The sequence below is a fragment of the Neophocaena asiaeorientalis genome, unplaced genomic scaffold (genome assembly GCF_003031525.2).
Source record: "Neophocaena asiaeorientalis asiaeorientalis breed wild unplaced genomic scaffold, Neophocaena_asiaeorientalis_V1.1 scaffold44, whole genome shotgun sequence".
NCBI lineage: Eukaryota > Metazoa > Chordata > Mammalia > Artiodactyla > Phocoenidae > Neophocaena > Neophocaena asiaeorientalis.
In genome coordinates, this window is record NW_020173678.1 from 1,044,365 (window position 1) to 1,068,937 (window position 24,573).

General features: G+C 60.7%; 2 protein-coding genes across 2 annotated transcripts in view; both read right to left on the reverse strand.

The window, feature by feature from the left end:
• Positions 1 to 22,304, reverse strand: part of CACNA1S (calcium voltage-gated channel subunit alpha1 S) — a 60,539-nt gene extending 38,235 nt beyond the window's left edge. The window contains exons 1-8 of the mRNA XM_024749656.1: positions 22,153 to 22,304; positions 20,526 to 20,631; positions 8,261 to 8,400; positions 6,118 to 6,260; positions 5,828 to 5,980; positions 3,180 to 3,385; positions 1,805 to 1,908; positions 1 to 142 (exon numbers count right to left, since the gene is read on the reverse strand). Coding sequence (XP_024605424.1) covers positions 1 to 142; positions 1,805 to 1,908; positions 3,180 to 3,385; positions 5,828 to 5,980; positions 6,118 to 6,260; positions 8,261 to 8,400; positions 20,526 to 20,631; positions 22,153 to 22,304 — 1,146 coding nt within the window. The remainder of the gene's footprint in view (positions 143 to 1,804; positions 1,909 to 3,179; positions 3,386 to 5,827; positions 5,981 to 6,117; positions 6,261 to 8,260; positions 8,401 to 20,525; positions 20,632 to 22,152) is intronic.
• Positions 22,305 to 23,795: 1,491 nt separating this feature from the next.
• ASCL5 (achaete-scute family bHLH transcription factor 5) lies at positions 23,796 to 24,338 on the reverse strand. Its single transcript, XM_024749658.1, has one exon. It carries the CDS (start codon positions 24,336 to 24,338, stop codon positions 23,796 to 23,798), a length of 543 nt encoding a protein of 180 aa, XP_024605426.1.
• Positions 24,339 to 24,573: the final 235 nt, after the last annotated feature.

Consider the following 24,573-nt stretch of genomic DNA (forward strand, 5'->3'; position numbering starts at 1 on the left):
TCTCAAGTCGTCCACATCCATGACCTCGCCCTGCGTGATCCAGCTCAAGTAGCCCCGGAGGTCCTCATCCAGCTGCTGCTTCTCCCGCAGCTTCTGGAAGGTTCCCCTGGACTTGGCCTTCTCCCGCTCCTTGGTGAATTCCCTGCAATGGGGCGGGGAAGGGGGAGGAAGAACGCAGCTTCCTGGGGCGAGGGAGCCCGTTCTGTGGCTGGACGTGCCCCCCCGCCCCCGGCCCAGTGTTGCCTGGGGTCCGGGGCCCTTTAGGGAGGCTGAGGGGCAGCCCTCTCCCCCTCACCAGCCCCGCCCTCCAGGGCCCCCCCCTCCGCCCCGTTCCTTCTTTTCCTCCCATCTCATTTCTCCCGCCTTGTCTTGGGTGACCTTGGACATAGGGGTTAATGACATGGCCGTGCATTGCCCTGACAGAATTGCCATGGACCCTCCGATTTTCCGTGCTGCCCCGACCCTTTAGGCTGCCTGAGGAATTCAGCTCTGCTTACAGACTTAAGGCCTGGGGGACATGCTCCTGGCCTGGAAGAAACCAGACAGCACAAGGGAAGGAAAGGACCCGAGGGTCAGCGAGGGCTCAGAGCAGCAGGGGGAGCCCTGGGCCCCCACGCAGGGTGAGGAGGGGAATCCAGCCCGGTCCGCCCTCACTGGGCTCCGAGGGGCGGGCGGGGGGCAGCAGGGTCGGCTCTCACCGCCTGCACCCTCAGCGCTGCCCAGGGCAGGGTCCAGGAGGGGCTCTTGACCATTTTGAGCCCTGGCCCCTTTGGGGGTCCCACGAACCTATGGGTCGCTCCTCAGAACAGCGCTGTAAAATGCTCCAAATGAAACCATGGCTCGACAAAGGAACCGAGGAGTTAAAGCATAGTTGTTGGACTATAAAGTGGTGATGAAGTAACACATATGCTTCTTTATTGAATCATTAACCAGCAAGACCAGGCACGGTCTAACTGTCATAATTTAGAAGTAGTGATATTTGCAACACCTGTGATATGACAAGGGATTGCTGTTGGGACAAGTCATGGGCAGAGCTGGTACCACGTCACGGAAGGAAGCGCTGCCTTTCAGTTAGACTCAAAGAAATAAAGGCAAGTTCTTCCTACCCTAGTCCATGGACCCCCTGAATTCTATGTCCAGGGTGCCTGGAGGGAAGCTCTTGCGGTGGGCACAACGGGGCCGATGGCCACTTCCAGGCTGCCCACCGTAGCTGGGTGGAGCCGTCACAGAGAAATAATGACCATGAGTACTTAGCACTTCTGATGTGCTGGCCTCCATTCTAAGTACTTTACAGGTATTAACTCATTTAATCCTCCCCACAGCCCTGTGAAACAGACACTGAAATTATTCCTATGTGGCAGATGTGGCTCATGAGGCACAGAGAGGTTAGGTAATTAGTCAAAGGTCACACAGCCACCAAACAGCAGTGCAAGGGTTTAAACTTGGGCCTCTTGCTCCAGAGTCTGTGTGCTTAGCCCGAAGGCCATGCTCAGTGCCGAGCTTCAGCCCAAGCACCTCCACGGACAGGAGGCTGGGGTCTCAGGGCTTCACGTGGACAGAAGGAAGCGAGGATGGGATAAGGCTTGAGGAGAAGGGAGAAAGGTGAAGACTGGAGGGGCTCCTGCCTGCATCTGTTCTCTTCCTGGCTAACAGGAAGCATGCTACTGGCTAAAGGGGAGCCAGGGATGAGCGGGGGTTCTAAGCCACATCTCCCTGCCCACTGCCTCCCCTCCTTCCCCTCCCCCTCCTTTCCCCGCCCCTCCTTCTTCCTCCCCTCTCTCCCAGCTGTCTTTGAGCCCCTTACCCGCTCAGGACGCCCAGCACCAAGTTGAGGATGAAGAAGGAGCCCAGCAGGATCAGGGTGACAAAGTAGATCCAGGGCCACTCATTCCCAATGGCATCGTTGACCTGGTCCAGACGCAGGTGTGAGCCCCATCCCCGACGTGAGGGCTTAGGCCCCCTTGTCAAGCTGGCCCACGCACTGCATCCGACGGTGGGGGCAAGGAAAGAGGCCATATGGGTCCAGAGAGGAAGCCTCTTCTAGCCTGAGGACCTGGGACTGGGCCTTGCTGATGGCTACCGGCCAGTGAGACTGAGCCCTGCCTCCCTCCGGTCCCCGGGCTCCCTGCCTGACCCTGTCATGCCGGCCACCTCCAGTTGGCCTCTTTACAACCGAGATCCCTCACAGTGGAAGAAGCACTAAAAAGTCTTGGCCTGCGCTTGGCCGGCTTCCTCGGGAAGCACGCCTGTGACCCTGGATGAGGCTCTAGCATCTCTGAGCATCGTTCCGTCTGCCTCCTAAGCTGATCATGTGAGCTCGCTCCTCACAGGCTGGTCACGGGTGAAACAACACGCGTGACCGTCCTTTGAAACGTTTAATAATTGGCTCCCATAATCTGAGTTTACGAGAGCTACTCACACTAATCCTTTATATTTGCAAAGCATTTGATGGGTTTACAAGCGTCCCCCATAGGTAGTGTCAACCCGCGGCCAAGCTCCGGGGTTGGAGCCGGATGGTTAGAGGTCAATTCTCGGCCGTGTCGCTCACTAGTCCAACAGCGGCCAAGTTACCGAACGTCCCTGAGCCTCGGTTTCCTTATCCGGAAAATGGGATCAATGCCTCCCACTGTTGGAGGATCAAAAAAGAAATGCAGCCTAACTCTTGTATCACCAAACAAGTAACGTTCTCCAGCAAGAGAACTTGTACGGCACTAGGTGCCCGCACTGCGGTAATTCAGTTAGTGCCCCCACTAACCATCGTGACTACCCTGAGATGGAGTGTTATAGCATTTTTATTTTATAGACGAGGAACCTGATATCCAATCATATTTTTATGGGAAAGCAATCTTGCCCAGCAGCAAGAAGAGAGACTCAAAGGGCCCTTCCTTCCTCAGGAACTCTGAGATTCCACACCAACGGCACCAAGTCACTCACAGCCAGGCTTAGGGACAAGTTAGGACATGAGACCAGAACCCGCCGAGCTCCGGGTTTCCGTCCCTCACCTGCTCTTGGGACTGCGGACACAGGTGGTACCTCGGCCTCCCCCAAGGGTGCTAGGACGCACACCTGAGGCCCAGAAGGGCTCCCCGGGGAGGGACGAGGAGAAGCGGCAAGACCCCCACCCGCTCCCGGCGAGCCTGTGCTGGGGAGACAGCCGGCGGGCTCGGGCCCAGACCCACCCAGTAGAGGACGTCGGTCCAGCCCTCCATGGTGATGCACTGGTACACGGTGAGCATGGAGAAGCCGAAGCTGTCGAAGTGGGTGATGCCGTGGTTGGGGCCTGGCCAGCCGCCCCGGCACTCGCTGCCGTTCATGGTGCAGCGGCGCCCTGACCCCGTCCGGGCGCAGGGCGACGGCTTCTCGTTCTCCACCGTGGCCACGATGTCTGTGGGCGGGCGGGGGGTAAGCACCGGCGCAGGGGCAGTAAGAGGGGCAGCAGGGTGCGGGTCTCAACGTCAGACTAAAGTCGGGGAGGCGGCCTTGCTGGGAGAGTGTGGTGCAGACCATGGGGGGCACGGATATGGATACGGATACGGATACATGGATACGGACAGGGACACAGGCGTCTGCAGGCAGGAGCTCGGGCCTAGGGCCTCACTGGAGGCACGGCTTCTATGGACTACAACCGATGAAGCAGATGTGATGTATCGTTTGTACCCATAGAGCTTTGTAAAAGGAGGCAGCAGCCCGGCGGGGGCGGAGGTGTGGGCCGGGCCTCACGCTCCGGCTTGAGAGCTCTGTCTGGGATACAGAAGTGGGGATGTGCCCCGATGCTGGGATGCGCTGGACTGGGGGTGGGTCTGCTCCTAGCGGGGGATCCCCAGCAGGCCTTAGCATCCAGGGAGCCCCTGAATGGTGCTCTTGTTGTCTCTAAAGCCTGAAATTTGGGTGATGTCTCGGTCCCCTGTTCCCCTGGGTAGGTTTGGTCTCCTCTTGTGTTCAGAGAGGTCAGACTGTGAGAGATCGAGTGGCTTTCCTTAACCTTGTTACCAGGGGGCTCAATCCTCAGGAATGGGACGGGGGGCACAGATGGTCCTGAGCTTGGCGTGTGGTCCCCAGCCCCTCGCAGCTGGGTAGCCCCCATCCCAGAGGGGCTTGGGAGCGCTACTGGTCAGCACTGGGCAAGACCTCGTGTGAACAGCAGGCGAGACCCTCGAATTTCGTTTGAAGGTTGTGCTAGAAAGCCCCCTCCTCTCTGCCCTGATAATGCCGATGAGAGACCAGAGATCGGCATGGGGACAGGAGGAGGCTGAGACGGAGCAGGTTAGGAACAAGCCCAGCGAAAACGCCGTGAGAGCTGTCATTGGAGCTGGGCTGCCATCCCCTTAGGCGAGCGCAGGGAAGTGGGGAGGGTCCCCCAAGACTCTGCAGGTCTCCACCACCGAGTTAGGGGCTTGTCCTAACAGAGGTCACCTCTGTCTTGTGCTGGGTCCTGTTCCTGCACCCCCAGTGTCAGCGGCACTCGGCCCGGGGAAGCTGAGGACCAGCAAACCACTGCTACCTGAGAGCGGGGACCCGGGAGTGCGGTCCATCCTTTCATCAAAATGCCCAGGGGCTTCCCAGGTGGCGCAGCGGTTGGGAGTCCGCCTGCCGATGCAGGGGATGCGGGTTCGTGCCCCGGTCTGGGAAGCTCCCACATGCGTGGAGCGGCTGGGCCCGTGAGCCATGGCCGCTGAGCCTGTGCGTCCGGAGCCTGTGCTCCGCAACGGGAGAGGCCACAACAGTGAGAGGCCCACGTACCGCAAAAAAAAAAAAAAATGCCCAGACTCTATGTGCCCCCTCGTTTCTCATTCTTTGAACAGATGTAGGGGCGGAGTTTTCCAGATCCATGTCACATGTGATGTCGCAACAGACCGAATGCAGCGATGGGAGAACTCGGCCGACATCCGCTAAGCCAGGTCAGTAAAGAGGTCCAGAGAACATGTAAAACGGTACCACTCTTGTTGCCAAACATTTTTGGTTTGGTTTGGAAAAATAAAATTATTTTTCAGTAATTTTTTTCAACTTTGAAAAAGTATATTATTTATGTTAGTATGTAAGTGGTCTATTACTGTTCTTTTTAAAACGAGTTAATAAATTAATACTATGACATTTTTCTCGGTTTTCATTCCCAACACCGTACACATCAACAGACAAAATCTATATAAACAAAAACTCTTTGGGACCCTCAATAATTTTGAAGAGTGCAAAGGGGTCTTTTTTTTTTTTTTAATTAAAAATTTTTTTTTTGGCCACACGGCACGCAGGATCTTAGTTCCCTGACCTGGGATTTAACCCACGCCCTCGGCAGTAAAAATGTGGGGTCTTAACCACTGGACCACCAGGGAAATCCCCCAAAGGGGTCCTGAGAGCAGGCAGTTTGAGAGATGCTGGTTTAGAAGGTGTAGCTCAAGTTCATCCAGGCCCCAAGGTAGCTCATCTCTGACCAGGGGCCGTTCGGCCGTTAGGTGCTTCCTGAGTCCCATTCAGACCCCACCCTGTGGGCCCTGGACTAAAAGCTAAGACTCCAGCTACAAGGCAAGTACAGACAGAAATTCGGGCTGATCCTGAGCCTACGTGTAAATCCACAAGTGGCCAGAAAGCCCAAGGGCACCAGCCTTATGTGGGGCAGGGGTGCTCAGAGGAAGAACCTGACCGTTCACCCCCCTTGCCCCCTGACCCCAGCAGAGCTGTTTCCCGCCCAATCTCCCTTGTCCAGGAGAAACCCATCCCCAAGGTCAGTGGATGGGGGAAGCAATGACCTAGTCCTGGGGCTTCTCCACGGCTGGGTGAATCCCCCTCTCAAGACGTCCCCAGACCTTCCCGACACCCCGGCCCGGAAGCTCACCCGTCCCGATGAAGTAGCAGGTCTTGTGCATCTTGCCCTTGAAGAGCTCCAGCCCGATGATGGCGTAGATGATGGCCATGAAGAGTACAAGCAGGGCGATGTGGAACAGGGGCTGCATGGCCTTGAAGACGGAGTTGAGGACCACCTGCAGGCCTGGGGGGCGTGAGGGCAGGGGGAGAAGGACGACTTAGCCCCCCTCTTGGTCTCCTGGCCCTCCCTCGGAGCCTCCTCCACACCAGGGTAGGAGGGGGCCCAGGACTGGGGCGAGGGGGAGGGGCTCTGCCACCCACTGGGCACCCCGGACACCAGCCGGAGCGGTCTGAGCACGCGGAAGGCCCTCAGAGCCTTGACGTCCAAGCCGGCGCCTTTGCTGCTCATCGGGGCTGTGTTGGTCTGGATGACGTTGACCTGCTCCAGAATCGCGGTGAAGACCCTGAGGAGGACGAGAGGGAAGGAAGGCGGCCCAGCGGTCAGCTAAGCCTCCGGCCCGGGGGTCAGGGACCCCGTGTCCCATCCATGCTCAAGGTACCCGTGGAAAGATGGGGGGCAGGAGGCAAGGTACAGTTCATCAGCCGCTAGCACCTCTGCTTTGGTGACGCCCATCTGGGGAATTTTAGAAAAAATCCTGAGGCCACGTTCAGGCTCAGTAAGAAGAGTGTCGGGTCCATTTGTGATGGCCACTCTGGGTCCTGGAGGGGGCTGAGATACTGGCGCCACGGGCAGCTACGGTCAGGCCGGGGGCTGAGCACACCCCGTGGTGGGTGGAGGGTTCCAGCAGCCCACACTCGCGCTTGGAGGAAGGGGGAACGCGGAGGAGAGAGCCCGGAGCTGGTTCTCCGTCGAGCTCTCCTTCACTGCATTTCTGACAAAGCCCCTTTATGGTCCTTCCTGCTCTCAGTGTGCTCAGATTGCCGTTATCCTTTGAGGTCCATCTCAAGTCCTTCTTTAGGAATCCTTCCGTTGACATCTGAACCCCCCGGGCTGCGCCGCGTGTGAAACAACGGTGCGCTGTGTGGCCTTGTCCTGCACAGACTCGTGGCCTCCAGCCAGGCAGTCCGTCAAGGGCAGAAGCTGATTCACAGAATTCTCTTTGCCCTGTTGTACCTAAAGCAGCACTCGGCAATTAGTAGATTAGGAATATAATTTTTATTGAGTGGAAGGGCAGCCTAGTGGTTAAGGGCAGGCTCTGGAGCAAGAGTGCCTTGGTTTAAATCCTGGCACCGCCACTGGCTGGCTGTGTGACTTTGGGTGGGTTGCTTGACTTCTCTGCGCCTTACCTTCCTTAAATGGAGAAAATAAGAGGATTGTTGGGAGAATCAAATGAGATGGTACATGTAAAGCACATAGTAAGTGTACGATAAACGCTGCTGTTATAATTAGGTCGTGGCTACCAAATCTTACGTTACGGGCTCAACCACGCTCCCCCCGACTCCAAATTCATACGTTGAAGCCCTAACTTTTGGGGCCTCAGAATGTGGCAGTATTTGGAGATAGGACCTTTAAAGCGGTGATTCAGTGAAAACGAGGCTGTTCAGGCGGGCCCTAATTCAATCTGACTGGTGTCCTTGGAAGAAGAGGGAACTTGGGCGCACACCAAGGGTGCGTGTGGATGGAGGAAAGACCACGTGGGGACACAGCGAGAAGGCGGCCGTCAGCAAGCCAAGGAGGGAGGCCTCAGGAGAATCCAGACCTGGCCACACCTTGATCTTGGACTTCCAGACTCCAGAACATACATTCTGGAGAAAATACATTTTTCTGGTCTCAGCCCCCAGTCTGTGGCGTCTTGTTACGGCAGCCCAAGCAGGCTCCTACGGGTTATTAAACGTCTTTTCTCATGGACCCAAATAACAGGTGCTCAACACAGGTCCATGGAATAAATGAATAGATGATAATAAAGCATGAGAAGTTTATGAACGTCCAGAAACTGCTGGGCACTGGAGCCACTCACACGTTTCCAGTTTTGTGTGAAGAGAATAAGGAGGGAATTCCCTGGTGGTGCAGCGGTTAAGAATCCGCCTGCCGATGCAGGGCACACGGGTTCGAGCCCTGGTCCTGGAAGATCCCACATGCTGCGGAGCACCTAAGCCCATGTGCCACAACTACTGAGCCTGTGCTCTAGAGCCCGCGAGCCACAACTACTGAGCCCACGTGCCACAACTACTGAAGCCTGTGCGCCTGGAGTCCGTGCTCCACAACAAAGAGCAGCCCCCGCTCGCCGCAACTAGAGAAAGCCCGCGCGCAGCAACAGAGACCCAGCGCAGCCAAAAATAAATAAATTTATTTTTTAAAAAAAGAGAGAGAGAGAGAATAAGGAGACTGGCAGTGCCTGGCTGGGGAGGGTGTGAGCCGAGCCCACACCCCTGCACTGCTGCACCTGCCTCCGGGCCCTCGGGCAGCCCCCTGAGCTCAGCCGCACCCCCGGGCCTCACTCACCCCAGGAATACGATGATAAAGTCCAGCACGTTCCAGCCGCTGCGCAGGTAGGCGTCCTGGTGGAACAGGAAGCCGTAGGCAATGATCTTCATGGCGGCCTCAATGGAGAAGACGATGAGGAAGAAGTACTCCAGCTTCTCCTGCGGGGCGAGGCAGTCACACCGCGGCTCCACTACCTCCGCACCCGGCTCCACCGCTCTGCGGCCTGTCCTCGGCATCCCGCACCGCCAGCTCCCTCCCTCCCTCCCTCCCCGCCCCCCGTGGGTGGTCCCTCCCCAGGGGGCCTCCGCTATGTTGTGTTCCTCCTCCCACTTTGTCTTCTTAGCTTATCCCTAGCTGGAAATGCCACATATACTTCCGTCTGGTTCATTTCCTATCTTACGCACTACAGTATAAACTTCATGAGGTGTGGGGTTTTTGTTATTTTTTTTAATGGCTTCACTTCTCAGGCTTAGAACTGGACGAATGAATGAACGGTCAGGGCAGCCCCCAGAGTGAAGGCCCCCAGATGGCTCTTGTTTGGGCGGCTTTCTTCTCCCTCATTCCGACGACTCACAGTAGGAGGTGGGGGACAGTCCTCGGGCCTCCCGGCTGGTCAAGGTCTTACCTCTCATGTACTTTTCTGTAACCCTGGCCCACCCCAGCTGCCCACACCCGCTGCGGCCTGCAGGCAGCCACTTAAAGGGCACAAGCACCGACACGCCGGGCGGGTGTCAGGGGTCACTGTGCCTGGACGAGGCCCCCTGCAGAAGGCCTTGCCCACTCCCCCAGGCCCTCCCCTGTAGGCCGGCTCTCTCAGCCTCCCATCCCGGCCTGGTCACCCTGCCCCATCCTCTGGGCCCAGGAGAGAGCTATTTCCGGAGAAGCAGGTCACTCTGTCAGAGCTCCAGGCTGACGCTGCTGTCCTTGCAGCCATCCCAGCCAGGCTGGTGGCTTCTGAGAGCTCTGCACACGCGCCCCCACCAGCGAGCCGCCCCCCCAAGCCCGCCCCGCCCCGGACCGGGCTGCAGCCCTGCAGGACCACAGGAGCACGTAGAGAGGACTGGACCACCGTCCTCTGGACCTCACAACCCAAGCCCGTGTCACCGTCAGTCATCCACACCCACCCCAGAAAGCCCACCACCACCGGGCCAGCGCACCACAGAGCCATCACCGTATTGGGGCCACCCCGCTAGTGACCTGGAAGAGAATTTACTTTAACTTCCGAGTGGGTAGATGTGGAAAGCAAGGGAAGAGGTCGCCAAAGGCTCGTTGCTATGGATCTGGTCCCAGAACCCTCCCAACTTGGTATTCAGAGCATTTTCCTGAAAGCAAGCTCTCCCTTTGTATGTCGAGGGGGAAACTGAGGCATATATGGGCTAAGCCTGCTTTCCTTAACCTGGACCCTAATCCCTTCCACCAATTTGTAATTCCAAAGCTTTCTCCTTCCTCCAGAAAACAGTAAGGTAGGGTTAGAATGCAAAGCAGCACCGATCCATTCAAGGGCCTGTGTAGGGCCACCGGTGGGAACTGGGGCAATCGCTCCACGGAGAGGCCCTGCCAAGGGCGTCCGGGCGGCCCCTGCCAGGGGGTGGGTGCAGCACGGCCACGGCAGGGCTGAGGGGGGCGGGGATCCATTCCCCCGCAGGGCAGGCTGCCCGGGAGGCAGACACAGCATCAGGAGAGAGGCAGGAGGCGCAGAGTGAAGTGGAGTCAGTGTGTAAATGCCCAAGTGGCTGCCACCCAGGGGCAGGGCAGAAGTGGGCTTGAGGGGAGGGAAAACAGGGCCCAAAATAGCTGCTGTGCTCACAGGCCGGGCGGCCGGCCATGTACCCGGAGGGCCGCCTGCACCTGCCCCTGCCTGTCCGGCTGCCACCTGGCTCCCAGGGGGCTTGTCGAGGGCCCTGGGGTCCCGCAGGTTCCGCGGCCCGATAGCTCCCCCGGCCCGACCCTGGAGCACCTGGAATTAGAGCACACTGCGTGGGAGCCCTGTGGGTGCACACCCCACGCCCCCGCCCTAGGAGAGGCAGGGGGACGTGTTCCTTCCTGTGTCACAGAAACTGTGCCACCAATGTCACCTTAGGTGGCCCCCGAGCCCCTCCGGCCTGGGCTCTTTCCCTGGCTGCCGCGGGCGGCGCTGGCTGTCTGTCCGAGATCCACGTCATCAGCCTTCCCAACCCCCCATCTCCCATCCCCACTTCCTTAGGCTCCCCCATCCAGCGGGCAGAGAGAAGCAGGGGGTTTGGGGCATAGCGGTTCTCTCGGCAGCTCTGTTTCCCTGGGCGAGTTCCTAAGCCTCTGTGAACCTCGGTTTCCTCGTCTGTAAAACAGAGGTGACGATTGCTGCCTGCCTGAATCAGCGGAGGACAGAAGACCATCGTGTGGGAGCGTCCACCTCGCCGGGCCCCTCCCGCCGCTCGGGGGGTGACAGCCTTTCCGCACCGCGTGCTCTGGTTCTCGCGGAGCTGTGGTCCGAGGTCTTGTCTGGGGGTGGCTCACGGGCCTGGGCTCCGTCCGGCCCACCTCTAACCCAACCAGACACTCCCTGCCCCAGAGCCTGCCCCTCCGAGGGGTCTCTGTCTTGGCCAATGGCACTGAGTTGCCCAGTGGGGACACTCGGGGTCTTTCCAGACCCCTCCCGTTGCTCTGCCCTGGGTACCTCTACCCACCCAGCCCAGGCTTTTCTGCACCCTAACATTTGCTGGATCCACCTGCACTCCACACCGGCCGGCCTGTCCCCCAAACTCGCACAGCCTGTGTCCCCACGCCTCCCCGCCTGCACGACCCCCTGACAGCCCCCGTGTGATGTCCAGGCCCCGGCTCTCCCGCCGCCCCGGTCCCAGCGCCCCTGCCCACAGCGGCCCCTGTGCCTGTGTCCCCAGGTCCGTCACCCAGCAGACCTGTCATCTGCCCAGATCCCTCTGAGCCCTCAGGGCGAGCTCCCCCTGTGTGGCCCGCAGTCCCCGTACCACTGTGCTGCTCTCCACCACCCTCCGCCAAACTGCAGCCCCCCGAGACCACGAGCGGGGGCCCCAATAGCGGGGGTACCCCTGGTTTCTCTGCCACAGGACGGAAGAGGTGACATTCCCACAACGGCGATGGGAGCTGGGCGGGGGCCAGGGGCACCCGCGGGCAGCTTCCCTGAGTCTCTGTTGGTGGTGGCTAAGGCGGGGCTGGCGGCGGGACTCCCCCAGCCCACCAGGCAATGACGCTTACCCTGGGCACGGCTCCCCTCCCACCCCCAAAGACCTCTGGGGCTCAGGGCTTTCGCCCTTGCCATTCCCTCTGCCTGGAAGGTCCTTCCCAGACAGCCCCACGGCTGCTGTCTTCTTTCTTTAGGACCCCAACCCCAAAGTTGCCAGAGGCCCTCCGGACCCCTCCTCCCCTCCCCCAGCTGTCTTCTTCCCCTGCTTGGGTTCTTTGTCAGCAGCTGTCACTGCTTGCCGTGCTCTGTTTCTCTCCTTCCTTTGACTGTCCCCCCCGACCTGAATGTACAGTCTAGAGCCTTTGCTGTGTCACCAGCGTCTAGAACCACGCCGGCCACGTGGGTGTCTGATGTGTCAGTGTCCCTGGAGCTGACCCACTGTCGTCACCCTGGGATGAGCGACATAGAGGCTCAGAGAAGCAGCATTTGGGAGCCATCAGAGCGACGTGCCACACCCTCCAAGCACGTGGGTGGGTCACAGACCAACGTGGGCTGTAAGTCCCACACGGCACAGGCTGTGACATGGTCCCGCGTGGGAGGACAGTTGGTCAGCCCACGGCTGGATGAGATTTAACAGCAACAAAGTGGTCTTTCCTCACAGATTGTCTGCAGAGCTCTGCTCTGGGGCACACAGTACTGCCTGGCGCACAGTAGGTGCTCCAGAAGTGTTTGTTGAATGAATACACAACGGAAAATTTAACCTCTGCCGCCACATACCTCGAAGGCAGGTGTGGCCTCACGATCTCTGTTCCCGAGAAGGGATGCTAGACCCCAGGCTCTGGCTCCAGAGCAGGGAAGACGTGCCTGCCCCGGCCCCCCGGCCCCCCGACCTCGAGGGAGGACCAAAAACCTGTCTGTCTCTGAGGCGAGGGCTCCGATACCAGCTCCCTAGAAGGAAGGACCTTAACTACCAAACGTCCCTCCACAGACAGGCCTCTCACTGGGACCCTGGGACCACGCTTGGCCGGAGGTGGGCCTGGAACGTGACCCTGACCCACAGGCCTTGCGCCTGCTTCTGGGGGCGCTGGAGCCAGACCCTCCCAAAGTCCTGGGCTGGAAACAGCAGGGCTCAGGCTGCATCCGCCCCGCTCACTGCCTCTATTTTCGGGCTGAGTCCTCTCTCTCCAAGGGTCAGTCACCCTGGCCCGACTGCTCACCCGCCCTGGCAGGCCCCGGGCTCTGTGGGGAGGGCGTGGCAGTGGGCTGGGCTCCCTCCAGGGGGCCTACTTGGCCTCAGTCTCCCTGTCTGACTGCAGAGGGGCCGCACTCCTGCCCTGGGCACTCGGGCTTGCCCGACAGCTGGCCTGGACCCCAGCCTCCCAGCCCCCCGCAGCCCCTTGAAGGGCTCTGGGATCTGCAGGGTCCACAGAAAGACCCTAACAGGCTGGTCGGGGCAGGGCTGTAGAGAAGCCACAGGCAGCTGTGGTCACAGGTCCTGGGAAGGCGGCCGGCCCATCCCAGGGCTGAAGCTCCTTCCTTAGGGTCAAGGCACTGTGGCCTGTTAGGGCGCAAATCTTACTGGGGGGCGAGGGGAGTGGCATTCCACTCTATTTGTTAACTCTTTAAGGCGCGTCTGCTTCAATGAGCCAAAGTGGGTTGGTTTGAGGGTCGGGGAGCTGGTGCCTGTAGGGGGGTGGCCCGTGGTGGTCCCCAGAGCCAGCGCTCGGAGCAGGCTGGCGGGCACTGCTGCCATGAGATGCTTTTACAAGCCAGGGACTGTTTACCTCCTGGAGTCATCCCCTGTCTCTCCCCTTAAGCAGATGCTGGGCCCTGTGCCTCAGGAGAGGTTTGGAGGCAGGTCCCAGATGGTAGTTTCCTGAGGCCCGACCCTGGTGTGGGAGGCATGGTGGAGGCGTCTCCCCAGCAAAACAGAGACTCACCCCAGCGTTTGGAGGTTCAAGGGTAGATCGACCTTGGGCCTGCTTCCTCATAGCACCCTGAAGATGTGGCTGGGTCTGGGAGGGGGGCCCTGAGGACCCCTGAGAAAGCAGGGTACGGGCTTGCCAAGGCCTCCTGCTTCCTGAACGTGGAGATGGCTGACGGTGGCCTGGGGAACCACATGGCCAGAACAACATGGCCTCGGCCCGGCTGGGCGAAGCCCTACAGCCCCTGCTTCTTGGTGCTGCCTGAGCCCTGGGGCTGGGACAGCAGGATGACCAGAGAACAGCCCTGACTGAAGTTCTCTCCATCCCAGAGGGATGCGGGCTTAGGACCCAAACAAAGTTGGTTTCTAGGAATAAAGATGGTACTTCTTGGGCACCCCAGTGGTGGGTTGAGCTTCACCCCTGCTCTGCTGCTTTTCCTACGTGCAGCTGAGGGAGGTGGGGCTTGGAGGGGAGTGGGGCTCCAGCCCACCTGCCCGACTCGGCCAACAGCGTCTCGGGGAAGCCGGCCTGGCGTCCTGTGACTGCACCGCCCACAGGTGTCCCGGGCCCTGGCATCTGTCTGCATGGCCACCTGAGCCTCCAGGTCTGGAGAATGACCTGTTGGAGTGAGGGAAGTGGCTGTATTTATCCCAGTGAACTCTCACCCAAAAGGATGCGGTCTGAGTGGGCTTCTCCACCACCCTGTCTTCCCGCATGGAGACCAGCTCCCACGGGTCCGGGAGGGTCAGGCGTGTGGGGCAGTCCAGAAAAGGGAGCCAGCAGAGCTGAGGGTCACAGAGGAGGAGCCCCTTCGCCTGGGGCGGGGTGGTGATGGCGGAGGAGGGAAAGCGGGGAGTCCACCTGGGAGAGGGTGGGAGATGGTACTGTCTTGCGTAATCGTGGTGACAACAGCTCTGGGTCATTAAGCTTGTGTGCCAGGCCCTGTTCTAGCCATACACACACAGCTCATCCTCACAGGGACCCTGAAGGGGGGCATTCTTACCCCCATTTAACAGATGAGGAAACTGAACCACAGAGAGGTTAAGTAATTTCTCCAGGATCGCTTCTGAGTGGCAGGGCCATAATGTGACTCCAGGGTCCGTGGCCTCAACCACGCCGTGCTGGGAGGGGGAGAAAGGGCACCCAGGGACCCCTGGAGGGGCTCATCGGAGCCTGTCCCTCGCCCCCCAGGCCTGGGCTCGGAGGGGCTTGGCTGTGGGCTAGGAGTACTGTGAGGGCAGAGAGGGGACAGAAGGGCCACCTACTCCACCATCCCCATGTGCCTGCCAGACACTCGTCACCACGACAGTCCTGGGGGGACTCTGAGTCCCCTCGCTGGGAGAGGGCAGGCTCCGAGCGGGGCCTAAAAGCCAGGCTCTCCTGTCATTTTGCCAGAAGCTTGTCCGGTGGCCCCAGCTTGGACACCTGTGCCCTGCAAGTCCAGGGTCTCTGACGGGCCAGGCCAGAACTGGGGTCCTTCCGAGGGGAGGTGGAGTGGGCTGTGGCCTCGGCAGGCACATTCCAGACCCTAAAAAAAGACAGCGCCCTGGATGCCAGAGGCTTAGACAGCAGCAACCAGAGCCCCAGGAATGTGCAGGGGCTGCGGTCTGAGGCCAGGCAGGCTTGGGAGGGAGGGAGGGAAGGAGGGAGGCCCCGGAGGAGAGACAGGCCCATCCAGTCCCGCCGGCCTCCCAGCGCCTGCAGCACCAAGGCTAGCTTGACCCGTGCTACCAAAAATCATTTAGAACTCGGAAATCAGGCACCGCGTCTGTGTTGGAACCTTTGCTAACAGGTCTGGCCAAGGAGTCTTTCGTTGTCTAGGGTGGGTTTCTCAGCCTCAGCACTCCCCGTATTGGGGGTGGACAGCTCTTTGTTGGCAGGCACGGGGCTGTCCTGTGAGTTTCAGGGGGGGAGGTGTAGCAGCATCCCCGGCCTCTGCCCTCTAGACGCTAGCTCAGGACACAGGCTCCTCCCCAAGTTCCGGGCACCGCCAAACGCCCCTCCCTGAAAACCACTGACCTGGGGGCTGTACCTTTGTTTGAGTCTCGGGATTCTGCCCAGGAGAAGCACAAATGATTTCAGCCTGATAGAAACCGTCATCCCATGGCCACACTTCCATTGCCCTGCAGCTCGCTCAGTGTGCCACCCGGCAGGCAATCCTAGCCTATCACTTTTTCTCCGATAGCATGGATTCCTGTTTCTCAAATTCTCTTTGAGCCAACTCTACCCTCCTCCTTGTTCCGTTACCCGTTGAATTAACCTCTGACATGCGTTCCTTCTATATTTTAATCAGTTTTTACTTTTAGCTTGTGGGCGAAGTGATAGATCATTTCTAGCCTGTCTCCAGAACTGGTAACTCTGGTCACGGCCCTTGTTTTTCCACGTGGGTCCCCTCAGGCTGGCCCAGGCTGGAATGGAGACCCTCCCAAAGGTTTCCTTTAATTAACTCAGTCAGGGGGTCCCCCAGGAGCAGGGCTCCTTCTGGCCTCAGGGAGCAGGTAGCCCTTCGAGGGGCAGAGCTGGACTTGCAGGGTCCTTTTCTGGGCTGGGGGCCAGCGCCCTGGGTGCTGGTCTCAGCCTTCACCTCCCTGCCCTTCGCTGGCCCTGGGGCAGCTCAGGGTCTATTCCATCCTCCTGCTTCCCTGACACACGGTGCCCCTTTGTGACCGGAGTCCCCAGCCTCCACTCGGCTGGCAGAACCCTGGGACAGCTGTGTTAGCCACTGGTCCTGCAGGCCTAAAGCAGCCTGCTCTCTGGGGCAAGTAGGGGTGGGTCTGGATCTCAGCATCTGTCCTGACCTGGACGGGCAGCACCTCCACAGTCGGGAGAAAGTGGGGTCTCACGCAGGGAGGGGCCAGGACCTGCTGTCCTGGCACCCGGCCCCCGCAGGCCACTCCCCAGGGAAGCAGAGACCACTCTCCCCCTGTGTCCCCTTCTGATGTCCAGGGAGCCACGCCCAATGCCCCACCGAGGGTACAGGTCTGCCCGCGGAGTCCACTGGGCATGCGCTGTTCCTGTTTATACATCTGAGAAATATAATAAATAGTGCTGCCTTGTGAGGCCGTGGTGGGCATTCAGGGGGGTAATGCACTGAGAGCCGTCAGAGCAGCGCCTGGCGTGGGGCAGGTGCCCGACAGCCAAGTTTGAAGATGATGATGGCGATGATGACGATGGTGATGATTGGCTAGAGGATGGGGCCGGGGGCGGGGTCGGGAAAGCCGTTCAGATGACTTGGATGTCGGAAGGAGAGGAGAAGGGTTAAAGAGATTGGGGACAGGTGGTGGGGGGGGGTGAAGAAGAATTTTTTGTCTGAAATAATCCTTTGGTCATAGCTGCTAGGGATTATACCCTTTGACTCTGGAACAACCTGGGGTCTCTGTGACCAGGGGCTTTGTGGCTGGGGAGCCCACGCTGAGGCACTGTGACCCCCGCATGATAAAGGTTCCTTGTGTCGTTAGACAATGTGGCATAAGTTATAAGGGCTTGACTCACCCAGAACCTTCTCTGAACTTTACGATGTTATCCCCATTTTACAAGTGAGGGAACTGAGGGCACAGAGAAGTTAAGTAACTTGCCCAAGATCTCACAGCTCCAGCTCCAGAGCCCATTGTCTGAACCACCATCAGCTTCTCCAGCCAGGCTGATGCAACTTTCAGCCTCAGTGAGAGCTGGGGCAGGGGGCGGGGGGAGAAGGAGGAGAAAGCTCCCGGAGGGGCCCCCTGCCTCCCAGGGGAGATTGTTCCCAGGACAGGTGTCGAGGCTTCCCTCTCATGAGCGAGGGTGCCAGCTGCCTCGAGTCTGCACACCAGGCCCCTGTGGGAAGCCTTTCTTGCCCCCTGACCTTTCCCCCTTCACCCCAGCTAGTCTGCAGTCACCCAAAGTGAGGGAGCTTCTGTCGCCCAGTGCTCAGACCTGCAAGTCTCCGTGCTGGGTGGACGCAGGCCTCTGCACCTGTACCGTCTGGGGTTGACCTCGCCGTCCCCCTCCCCCAGTCCAGCCTGCTCCTCCCCCAGGAACGCCTGTCTCGGAAAGCGACACCACCATCTGCTCCGTCACCCCCTCTGAAACCCGAGTGTCACCCTCGCCTTCTTCCTCCCCTCCCCCACGCTCTGTCCCCATGTCCATCAGGCACCGAGTCCACAGATCCCCCATCCTAAATCTCCCACTTCTCCGTCTTCACCGTCACCTGGGCCTCAGTTCCACTGGACACCACTTTCCCTGCTTCCGCTCCCCCCACCCCGTTCTACCTGATGGCCTGAGAGATGCTCCAAATCCCAGCCCATCTCTCTGCCTCGTGCCCCCAGCCCTTTGCCCACATGGCCCCCTCACCCAGAGCCCTCCTCCTGCGGGGCTGCGACAGCCTCTCCTCCGTGCCCCACCCTCATCCGGGACCCGCTCCAGGACTGGCCGGCCCAGCGCAAGACGCAAGTGCACGGCGCTTGTTCACAACCTCTGCATTAAAGGTGCAGAAATGCCTTCCTTCCACGCTCCCTTTGTCAGCCTATCATGGTGGGGTTTATGGCCTATTTGGTGTTTTGTGGAGGGTGCAGACCCTCCCAGGCACCTACCTTCTACCCTCAATGACCCAGCGCACATGCCGCCCCCAGCCATGCCCTGGCCCTTCCCACGGGCCCAGTGCCTCCACCCAAGGTGGACAGGCCTCCCGCAAGGAGACACAGAGCATCGGGAGGGAGGTGGGCCGGAAGCCGGACCCTGCAGGGCCCTCTCTGAATGGGCCATGGTGCTGTCAGCCCAGGCTGGGGACAGCCACCTCCGTGGCTGTCCTGACACACCGAAGGGCACGTGTGCCAACACTGACGCTCCCAGGACCACGCCCAGGCTCTGCCAGGTGGCCTCCCAGGGGACTGAGCTGAGAGTCTGTCCTCAGAGACAGGGGAGGGGTGGGAAGTGACAGAGGCGGGACCACGAGTGAGCCATGGCCCTGTGCCCCGTCCCCGTTGAACTTCACCTACAAAACATGGACTCAAGGATGAAATTATCAGATGTTTTGATGCCACGACCCCAGAGCATCACCCCCTGAGCACAGGGCCCTCCCGAGTGCAGGTCACACCCCGTGAAGCCGGCCCTGCCCTCCAGGCTCAGGTCAGACATGCCGTCCCCTGGGGCCACCTTGACACCCCCGTCTCACTCAGGTTCTCCTCCAGGACAACGTCTAAGTGCACCAGATCTTGCATGTTTCCCATTTCATTTTAACTGCTTGTTTGGATAAATTAATCTCTGTCAAGATGGGAATTATGTCTGTTTGGTTCACAAGTAGGTCCCCTGTACGTGCCAGGGAAGTAACAGGCACACGACAAACATCTGTTAAATAAGTAAGAAAGTTAGTGCAGAGTGGGTCCTTGGGCCTCCCTTCTCCCAACCATGGTTCTGTTGGATGACTGGGGGGGGTCCCAGACCTTCCTCAGATTCCTACAAAGTGGCCAATAGGGCGACGAAGAGAGGAAGCCCCCATCTCCCTCCCTCCTGCTCTAACTGCCCTCCCTTCCCCCTTGCCGGCTTTTGTGGAGATCAGCATATAACTACAAGGAGAAGCGGGGAGGCCTCAGCTAGGAGCTGGCTGTGTGACCTTGAGTATCACCTGCCCTCTCTGGGCTTCACAACAAAGGGTCCCTCACCGATGAGCAACGACCCATCCAGCTCTGACCTTTGACGTGATGGTCGTTACTTTGGGAAGGTTTCCGGTCCGGTTCTGCCAGGGAACTCATCACCCTGTCTCTACGAACCCTAGAACTTACCCAAGACTCCATCACTCAGCCCACAGGCCAAAGGCGAGCACACAGCACCGTGTGAACTTTTTAGGGTAGCCGTTTAGTTTCAAGATGGCAGGCGACATACCCACTAAAGTCTGATTCTACACCTTCAAGGAGGGTGGAGTTTCTTTCCAAAATAGTCAACTTCTTAAGGAGTTGAAATGGAACCGAAGCCCCCTGATATGAAGTCCTAAAGGGTGGAGTGGATGCAGGGCCCCCCTGGATTCCAGAGCAGAGACAAGGGACCGGCCTCATGGGGCTCAGCCTCTAAGGAGCACCGTCCCCACCTGCCTCACCGCAGGGCCCGCCTGCTCTGGCTCCCACTCTCCGAGCTTTTCCGCTTATAGCCAAGCACACACTTAGAATCCCAGCTTCTCCCCCGCTCAAGATAGATTCCTATGGAAACCAGCGCAAAGCAGAGGCAGAAACAAATGCCATCCTTCCAGGCCCTGGACGCACGCGTGACAGTTCTCCTTCCGCCCACCCCGCAGAGTTAGTGCAGGAAAAGCGTGCCGAAAGGGCAGGTCCGTCGGCCTGTCCCCTCAGGGGCCTGGTAAATGCCCAACACCTCCAGGGGCTTCCCCAGGGACCCTTGTACCGTCACCACATTGGTGGCACAGCTATCCATGCCGGGTCTGAAAGTCAGAGCCCCGCGTCTGAGACCCTGGGAGAAGACGCGTGCATGGGGGTGACCCCCTGAGCCTCAGTTTCCTTGTCTTGTAACGGGTCTAATAACGTTACTGACGTCATGGGGGCAGTTACAGGAAGTGAAAAAGACAATAATGTAAGTTATTTAGCACAGAACCTGGCATCTGATAAGCATTTAATAAACACCAAGCATTTTATTGTGATCTAGCTCTTGGGTAGGTCCGTCTTTTACCCCCCCTAAGCCTCGGTTTTCTCATCCGTAAACAGAGTGAGCTGGGGAGGAGCCAGGACAGCCTGGTTCTGGAAAGTCCCTTCCAGCCGCGGCCTTTTCTGGCCTGTGGACTCGTTACTGGTGCCGGGGTGAGGGAGTGCGGCTCTAACACATGTGCTCTCTCTCCGTCAGGCCACCCCGGAAAGGCAAGCTCCACGGCAGCGAGATCCTCCCGGGTTACAACCAGGGAAGGGAACTCAGCACTCAGCCCCCATCGTTGGCCTTACAGAGCCTCAGTTTCCACATCTGTCAAATGAGCCTCGTTTAGGGGCCACGGGGAGGAGGACATGGCTTACTGGCGTAAGGAGCTCAGCACAGCGCCCCTGGCACAGCGGGTACTTGCCCGGTACTGATATAATGGAACCCAGCCCGGCCAGGTTTCCCTGCAAAGCTCTGAGCCCCTCAGCCAGTCCTGCAGGTGGTGGGGACGTGGGGTCTGTATCCTTGGGGGCTGCAGCTCCAGTATCATCTACCAGCGCGCAGCCTGGGCAGCAGGCCGGCAGAAGGAAGGGAAGACCCCTCTTACCAGGCCGAGGTTCAGAGCGCTGCTGTCGTCCTCCGGCATGGGCAGGTACGCGGCCAGGGCCACACAGTTGGCAAAGATGGTGAGTAAGATGATGGTCTCGAAGGGTCTGGTGCAGGGTTAAGGAGAACCCTCGAGTGAGGCGTGGGATTCGCGGGATTAAGGGGAAGAGCGCACTGGGGGGTCTGTCTGGACTGACTACAAGGCCAGGCTGATGGGCCCACGTTGCCCTCCTGCAGGGCACAGACCCCCGGGCCAGGCTCCTGTGGGGTACCCGCCTCCCTCTCCTCCAACAGGGGGCGTCCGCTGAGACGCTTTGGGACCACGAGGCTCTGGCTCCTGGCTGGGGGCTACTCAGCCTCAAGGCCCGGGGAGTCTTAAGCCCCCGTCTCAGTACCGATCCCCCCAACCCCCCAGCTCCACCGACCACGGCTCTCCCCGCTCCGCGGAGCCACGGCCAGACACGCCGTGGCATCCTCGCAGAATCAGTCAGGGAGGCTGGGGCTGCTGCGGACTGGGCTAAGCACCCCCAGGAAGCGGGCCGGGAGGGATGAAACCTGGACTCTGCAGCCTGAGGAGGGGCCGTGCACCCACCCACACAGGACCTGCCAGCCGTTTTCCGGAGGGCACTCCCACCAGGCTCCCTGGATTTGCTGGTGAGTAGCACAGCCTCTGGGGAGGCTGACCGTTACAGGGCGGCTGTGGAGGGCACTGAGGGGGAGAAGCGGGGAGGCCCGAGCCCTTCGTGCGTGGTTGGGGGATGCCCTGTACAGATGGCTAGAGGGAGACCCCACGCCCTTCCCAGCCACCTTCCTCTGCGGATTGAAGAGAGGCGGCCTCGGGGCAGAGGACTGGAGAGGGGACAGGATGCAGGCGAGAGACACGGGTGGGGAAGTCTGCCCCCGACCCCCAGACAGGAGGGCACGAGGCTCCTGGGTACCGCGTAGGGGCAGGGCTGATTCCTACCCAGACCTTCCAGCTCTGCCTGGGTTTTCCTTGTCCCTGCGGCTCCCTTACTCTCCTTTCTTCTAGGGAACAGCTGGTGGGAGCCTGGTCTTCCAAAAACCCTTCAGGAGTATTTCAAATATGCCGGAGCAGCTCACTCAGCACCCACTTGACAATGGCCTCCCCGCTCTGCATCTCCTTCCTCTCTGCCCCAAATAAGCTGGAAATTTTCATCATTCTTCCTCGCAGAGCTAATGCCAACGTAGAAGGGGGCTCATGTCCCTGTGCCCACGTGGTGCCTCCCACCCAGGCCTGCTGTCACAGCAGAGCTCGGTGCAGGCCCACCTCTCCTCCCCGCCCTGCCCGCTGTTGCCTCCCCCCACCCCAGTCCTGTCCCATAACCCAGGGAGGCTGAGAGGAGCCCTCGACGCTGGGGACTGGGGATTTGGGCACACCTTCCAGCACCTTCCAGAGACACTACAGAGGCACTCAGGCTGCCTCCAGGGCCTGGGCCTCAGGCCTGGGGGCCCCTGCTCCTCGGTTGAGGGCTTCCTTCGCAAAGGCTCCCTGCTCCATCGCCAGGCCCCGGTCTCCGGCCCCCCAAGCCTGTGATCTGTGAGCCCCGCTCCTCACCTCCCCTGACACACACACACACCCCGTGCAGCCCCTTGGCCCTGAAAGATACCTCCATTCCACGATGCTGATGCAGGCCCTCCTCACAGGGTTCTGGAGAGTCAAGCAGAACAAGGCCCGCGGCGGCCTGGGCAGGACCTCGGGAACCGGCTTCTTGGGCTGCTTCTTCCTCAGGCCCTCATCCTGGGGCGAGGACGGCTCCATGGCTCCCGGAGCCTCAGCCTCTCCTGCTCTCCACCCGCTGCCCTCTCTTCCCCGAGTCCCCAGTGCCCCTGCCTTGGGGACTGGGCAGCTGAGCCCCTGGGCGAGCCTGCCCTGCTGAGCCAGCCGGGGCGGGCCGGGGATCGCTCTCCCTGCTCCCAGCGAGTAAAATTAGCCTCCACGGGCTCTCTGCTGCCCAGCCGAGCTCCCGCGGCCAGGCAGCTGTCATTCCTCCCCAGTCCAGCCAGTGACAGCCCAGTATGTCCCCAAGGAGGCTGGGGGCGGGGCTGGGGGCTCACACATGGGTCTGGGCTGGGGCAGAGGGAGACAGGATGGAAGGTTCTAGGCTGGGGCGACGGAGAGCTCACGAAGTCTGAAGCTCAGGCTTCAGACTAGCCCCTTGGTGTCAACGTTCAACCCACCCCTCCCCGCAGGCCCAGGACACTGTCCAGAAAGGGTGCTGGGTGGTCCAGCTCAGTAGGAGTCCACAGCCCTCCCTCACATCTCTACCTGCAGCCGTCAGGCCAAGATCCTCCACCCTCACCCCATGCCTACGCCCCGTGGGGGGGGCTCCTGACTGTGCCCACCTTTCTCCCCGCCCCCCACCCCAGCCTGCCCCTAGCTGTGCAAGGGACGGTGTCTAGCTCTGGGACTCTGTGCCCTCCCCACACTGCCCCTGGCATGTACTAAGCTCTCTGTAAATGTTAGTTGAATGCATGAGCTAACAGAACACCCCACACAAGTGCTTGAGTGGGAAGGAGACAGGGGCACCAGGGAAGGGAAGGCGGACAACCACCCGGGAATCACAAAACCCAACGTCTTTATTTTTTTTAATTTTTTTTTTCCAACGTCTTTATTTAGCCCCGTCGTGCAAACAGAGCGCCGGTACACCCATGCGGTCCCCATGCCCACAGAGTACAGTCCGAGGGGGGAACACGCAGTCCTCACCCACCCCAGGGGCGGGGGGATGGGGGGAAGGAAAAGGCCACACTGGGGCGTGGGGTGGGTAAGGCCCTCCATTACGGAAGCCGGAGGGCACCACCAACGCACGCACTCCGCCGCCTCCTGGGCTGAAAGCACGCTGAATCTGGCCTGCGCCTCTCCCTCTGGGCTCCTCTGGGGGGCGGGGGTGGGGGAGGTGACAAGCAAGTCCTCGAAGCGGACGCTGGCGTCTGAGGCCATCTCGTGGAGAGCAGGGGCGTGGCGTGCGGACCAGAGCAGACTCGCCTCCTGGGCTGCGCCCGTGGCCACGGAGGGCGGAGCAGGACCTCCACGACCGGGGCACCTCCGACCTTCCCTGCGCGGGGCTGAGGCTCAGTCGGAGCCCGACCCCGGGGTGGCCGGCATGGACGGGGCGCGCGCCCTCGCCGCCCCCCGACAGCCGCTCTGGCCTCTCTCATGCCCCTGCTGGAAGGGACGGGGCCGTGGTGGCGCTGGCGGAGGGAGGGTGCCGCGGACGCTTGAGCACCCCGAGCCCGGGCGGCCCCATCCCGGTCAGTGGCTGCAGTCCTCCGACTCGAAGAAGGGCGAGGAAGAGCAGCACGACGGCTCGGACGAGTCGGGCGCCAGGGGGGCGCGGCCGCGGGGCTCGCGGGGCCCAGGGCCGTCGGGGGCGGCGCGCAGCAGTTCCTGCAGGTGCTTGATGTAGCGGATGGCGGCGCGCAGGGTCTCCACCTTGCTGAGCCGCTTCTCGGCCAGGGCGCCAGGCAGGTGGCCGCGGAGGCGCGCGTAGCCCTCGTTGACGCAGCGGACGCGCTGGCGCTCGCGCTCGTTCCGCTTCTGGAGGAAGGCGGGCTCGAAGGGGTAGTGGCAGGCGCCCAGGGCGCCCGGGAAGGGCGCGCCGGGGAACGCGGCCGCGTAGGCGTCGCAGTAGGGCGGCCGGGCGGCGCCCGGGTACAGCAGGAAGGACACGGCGCCCAGAGGCTCGGCGCGGGCCGGGGTCGCCGGTCGGGGAGGGGGCCCGATGCCCAGCGGCAGGCAGCCGGGGGGCGCCGCGGGCCGGCGGGCCGCCAGCGCCCGGCAGAAGTCGTCGTTCATGGTGCCGCGCGGGGCCGGACCCGGAGCGTGCCCCGAATCGCCCCGACTCGGGGTCTGCGCGCCCTGCCCTGGGAGCGAGTCACATCGCCAGCCGCGGCTCCGGGCGGCCGGACTGGTCAGGGCTTCTTTTCGCTCTGGGAGCAGGCTCCGAGGTCCCCCTAAGGCGAGCCATCGCGGCGGACCATGAGGCCTCTGCAGAGGCTCCGCGGGCACGTCTCAGAGCAGCCGGCAGGGA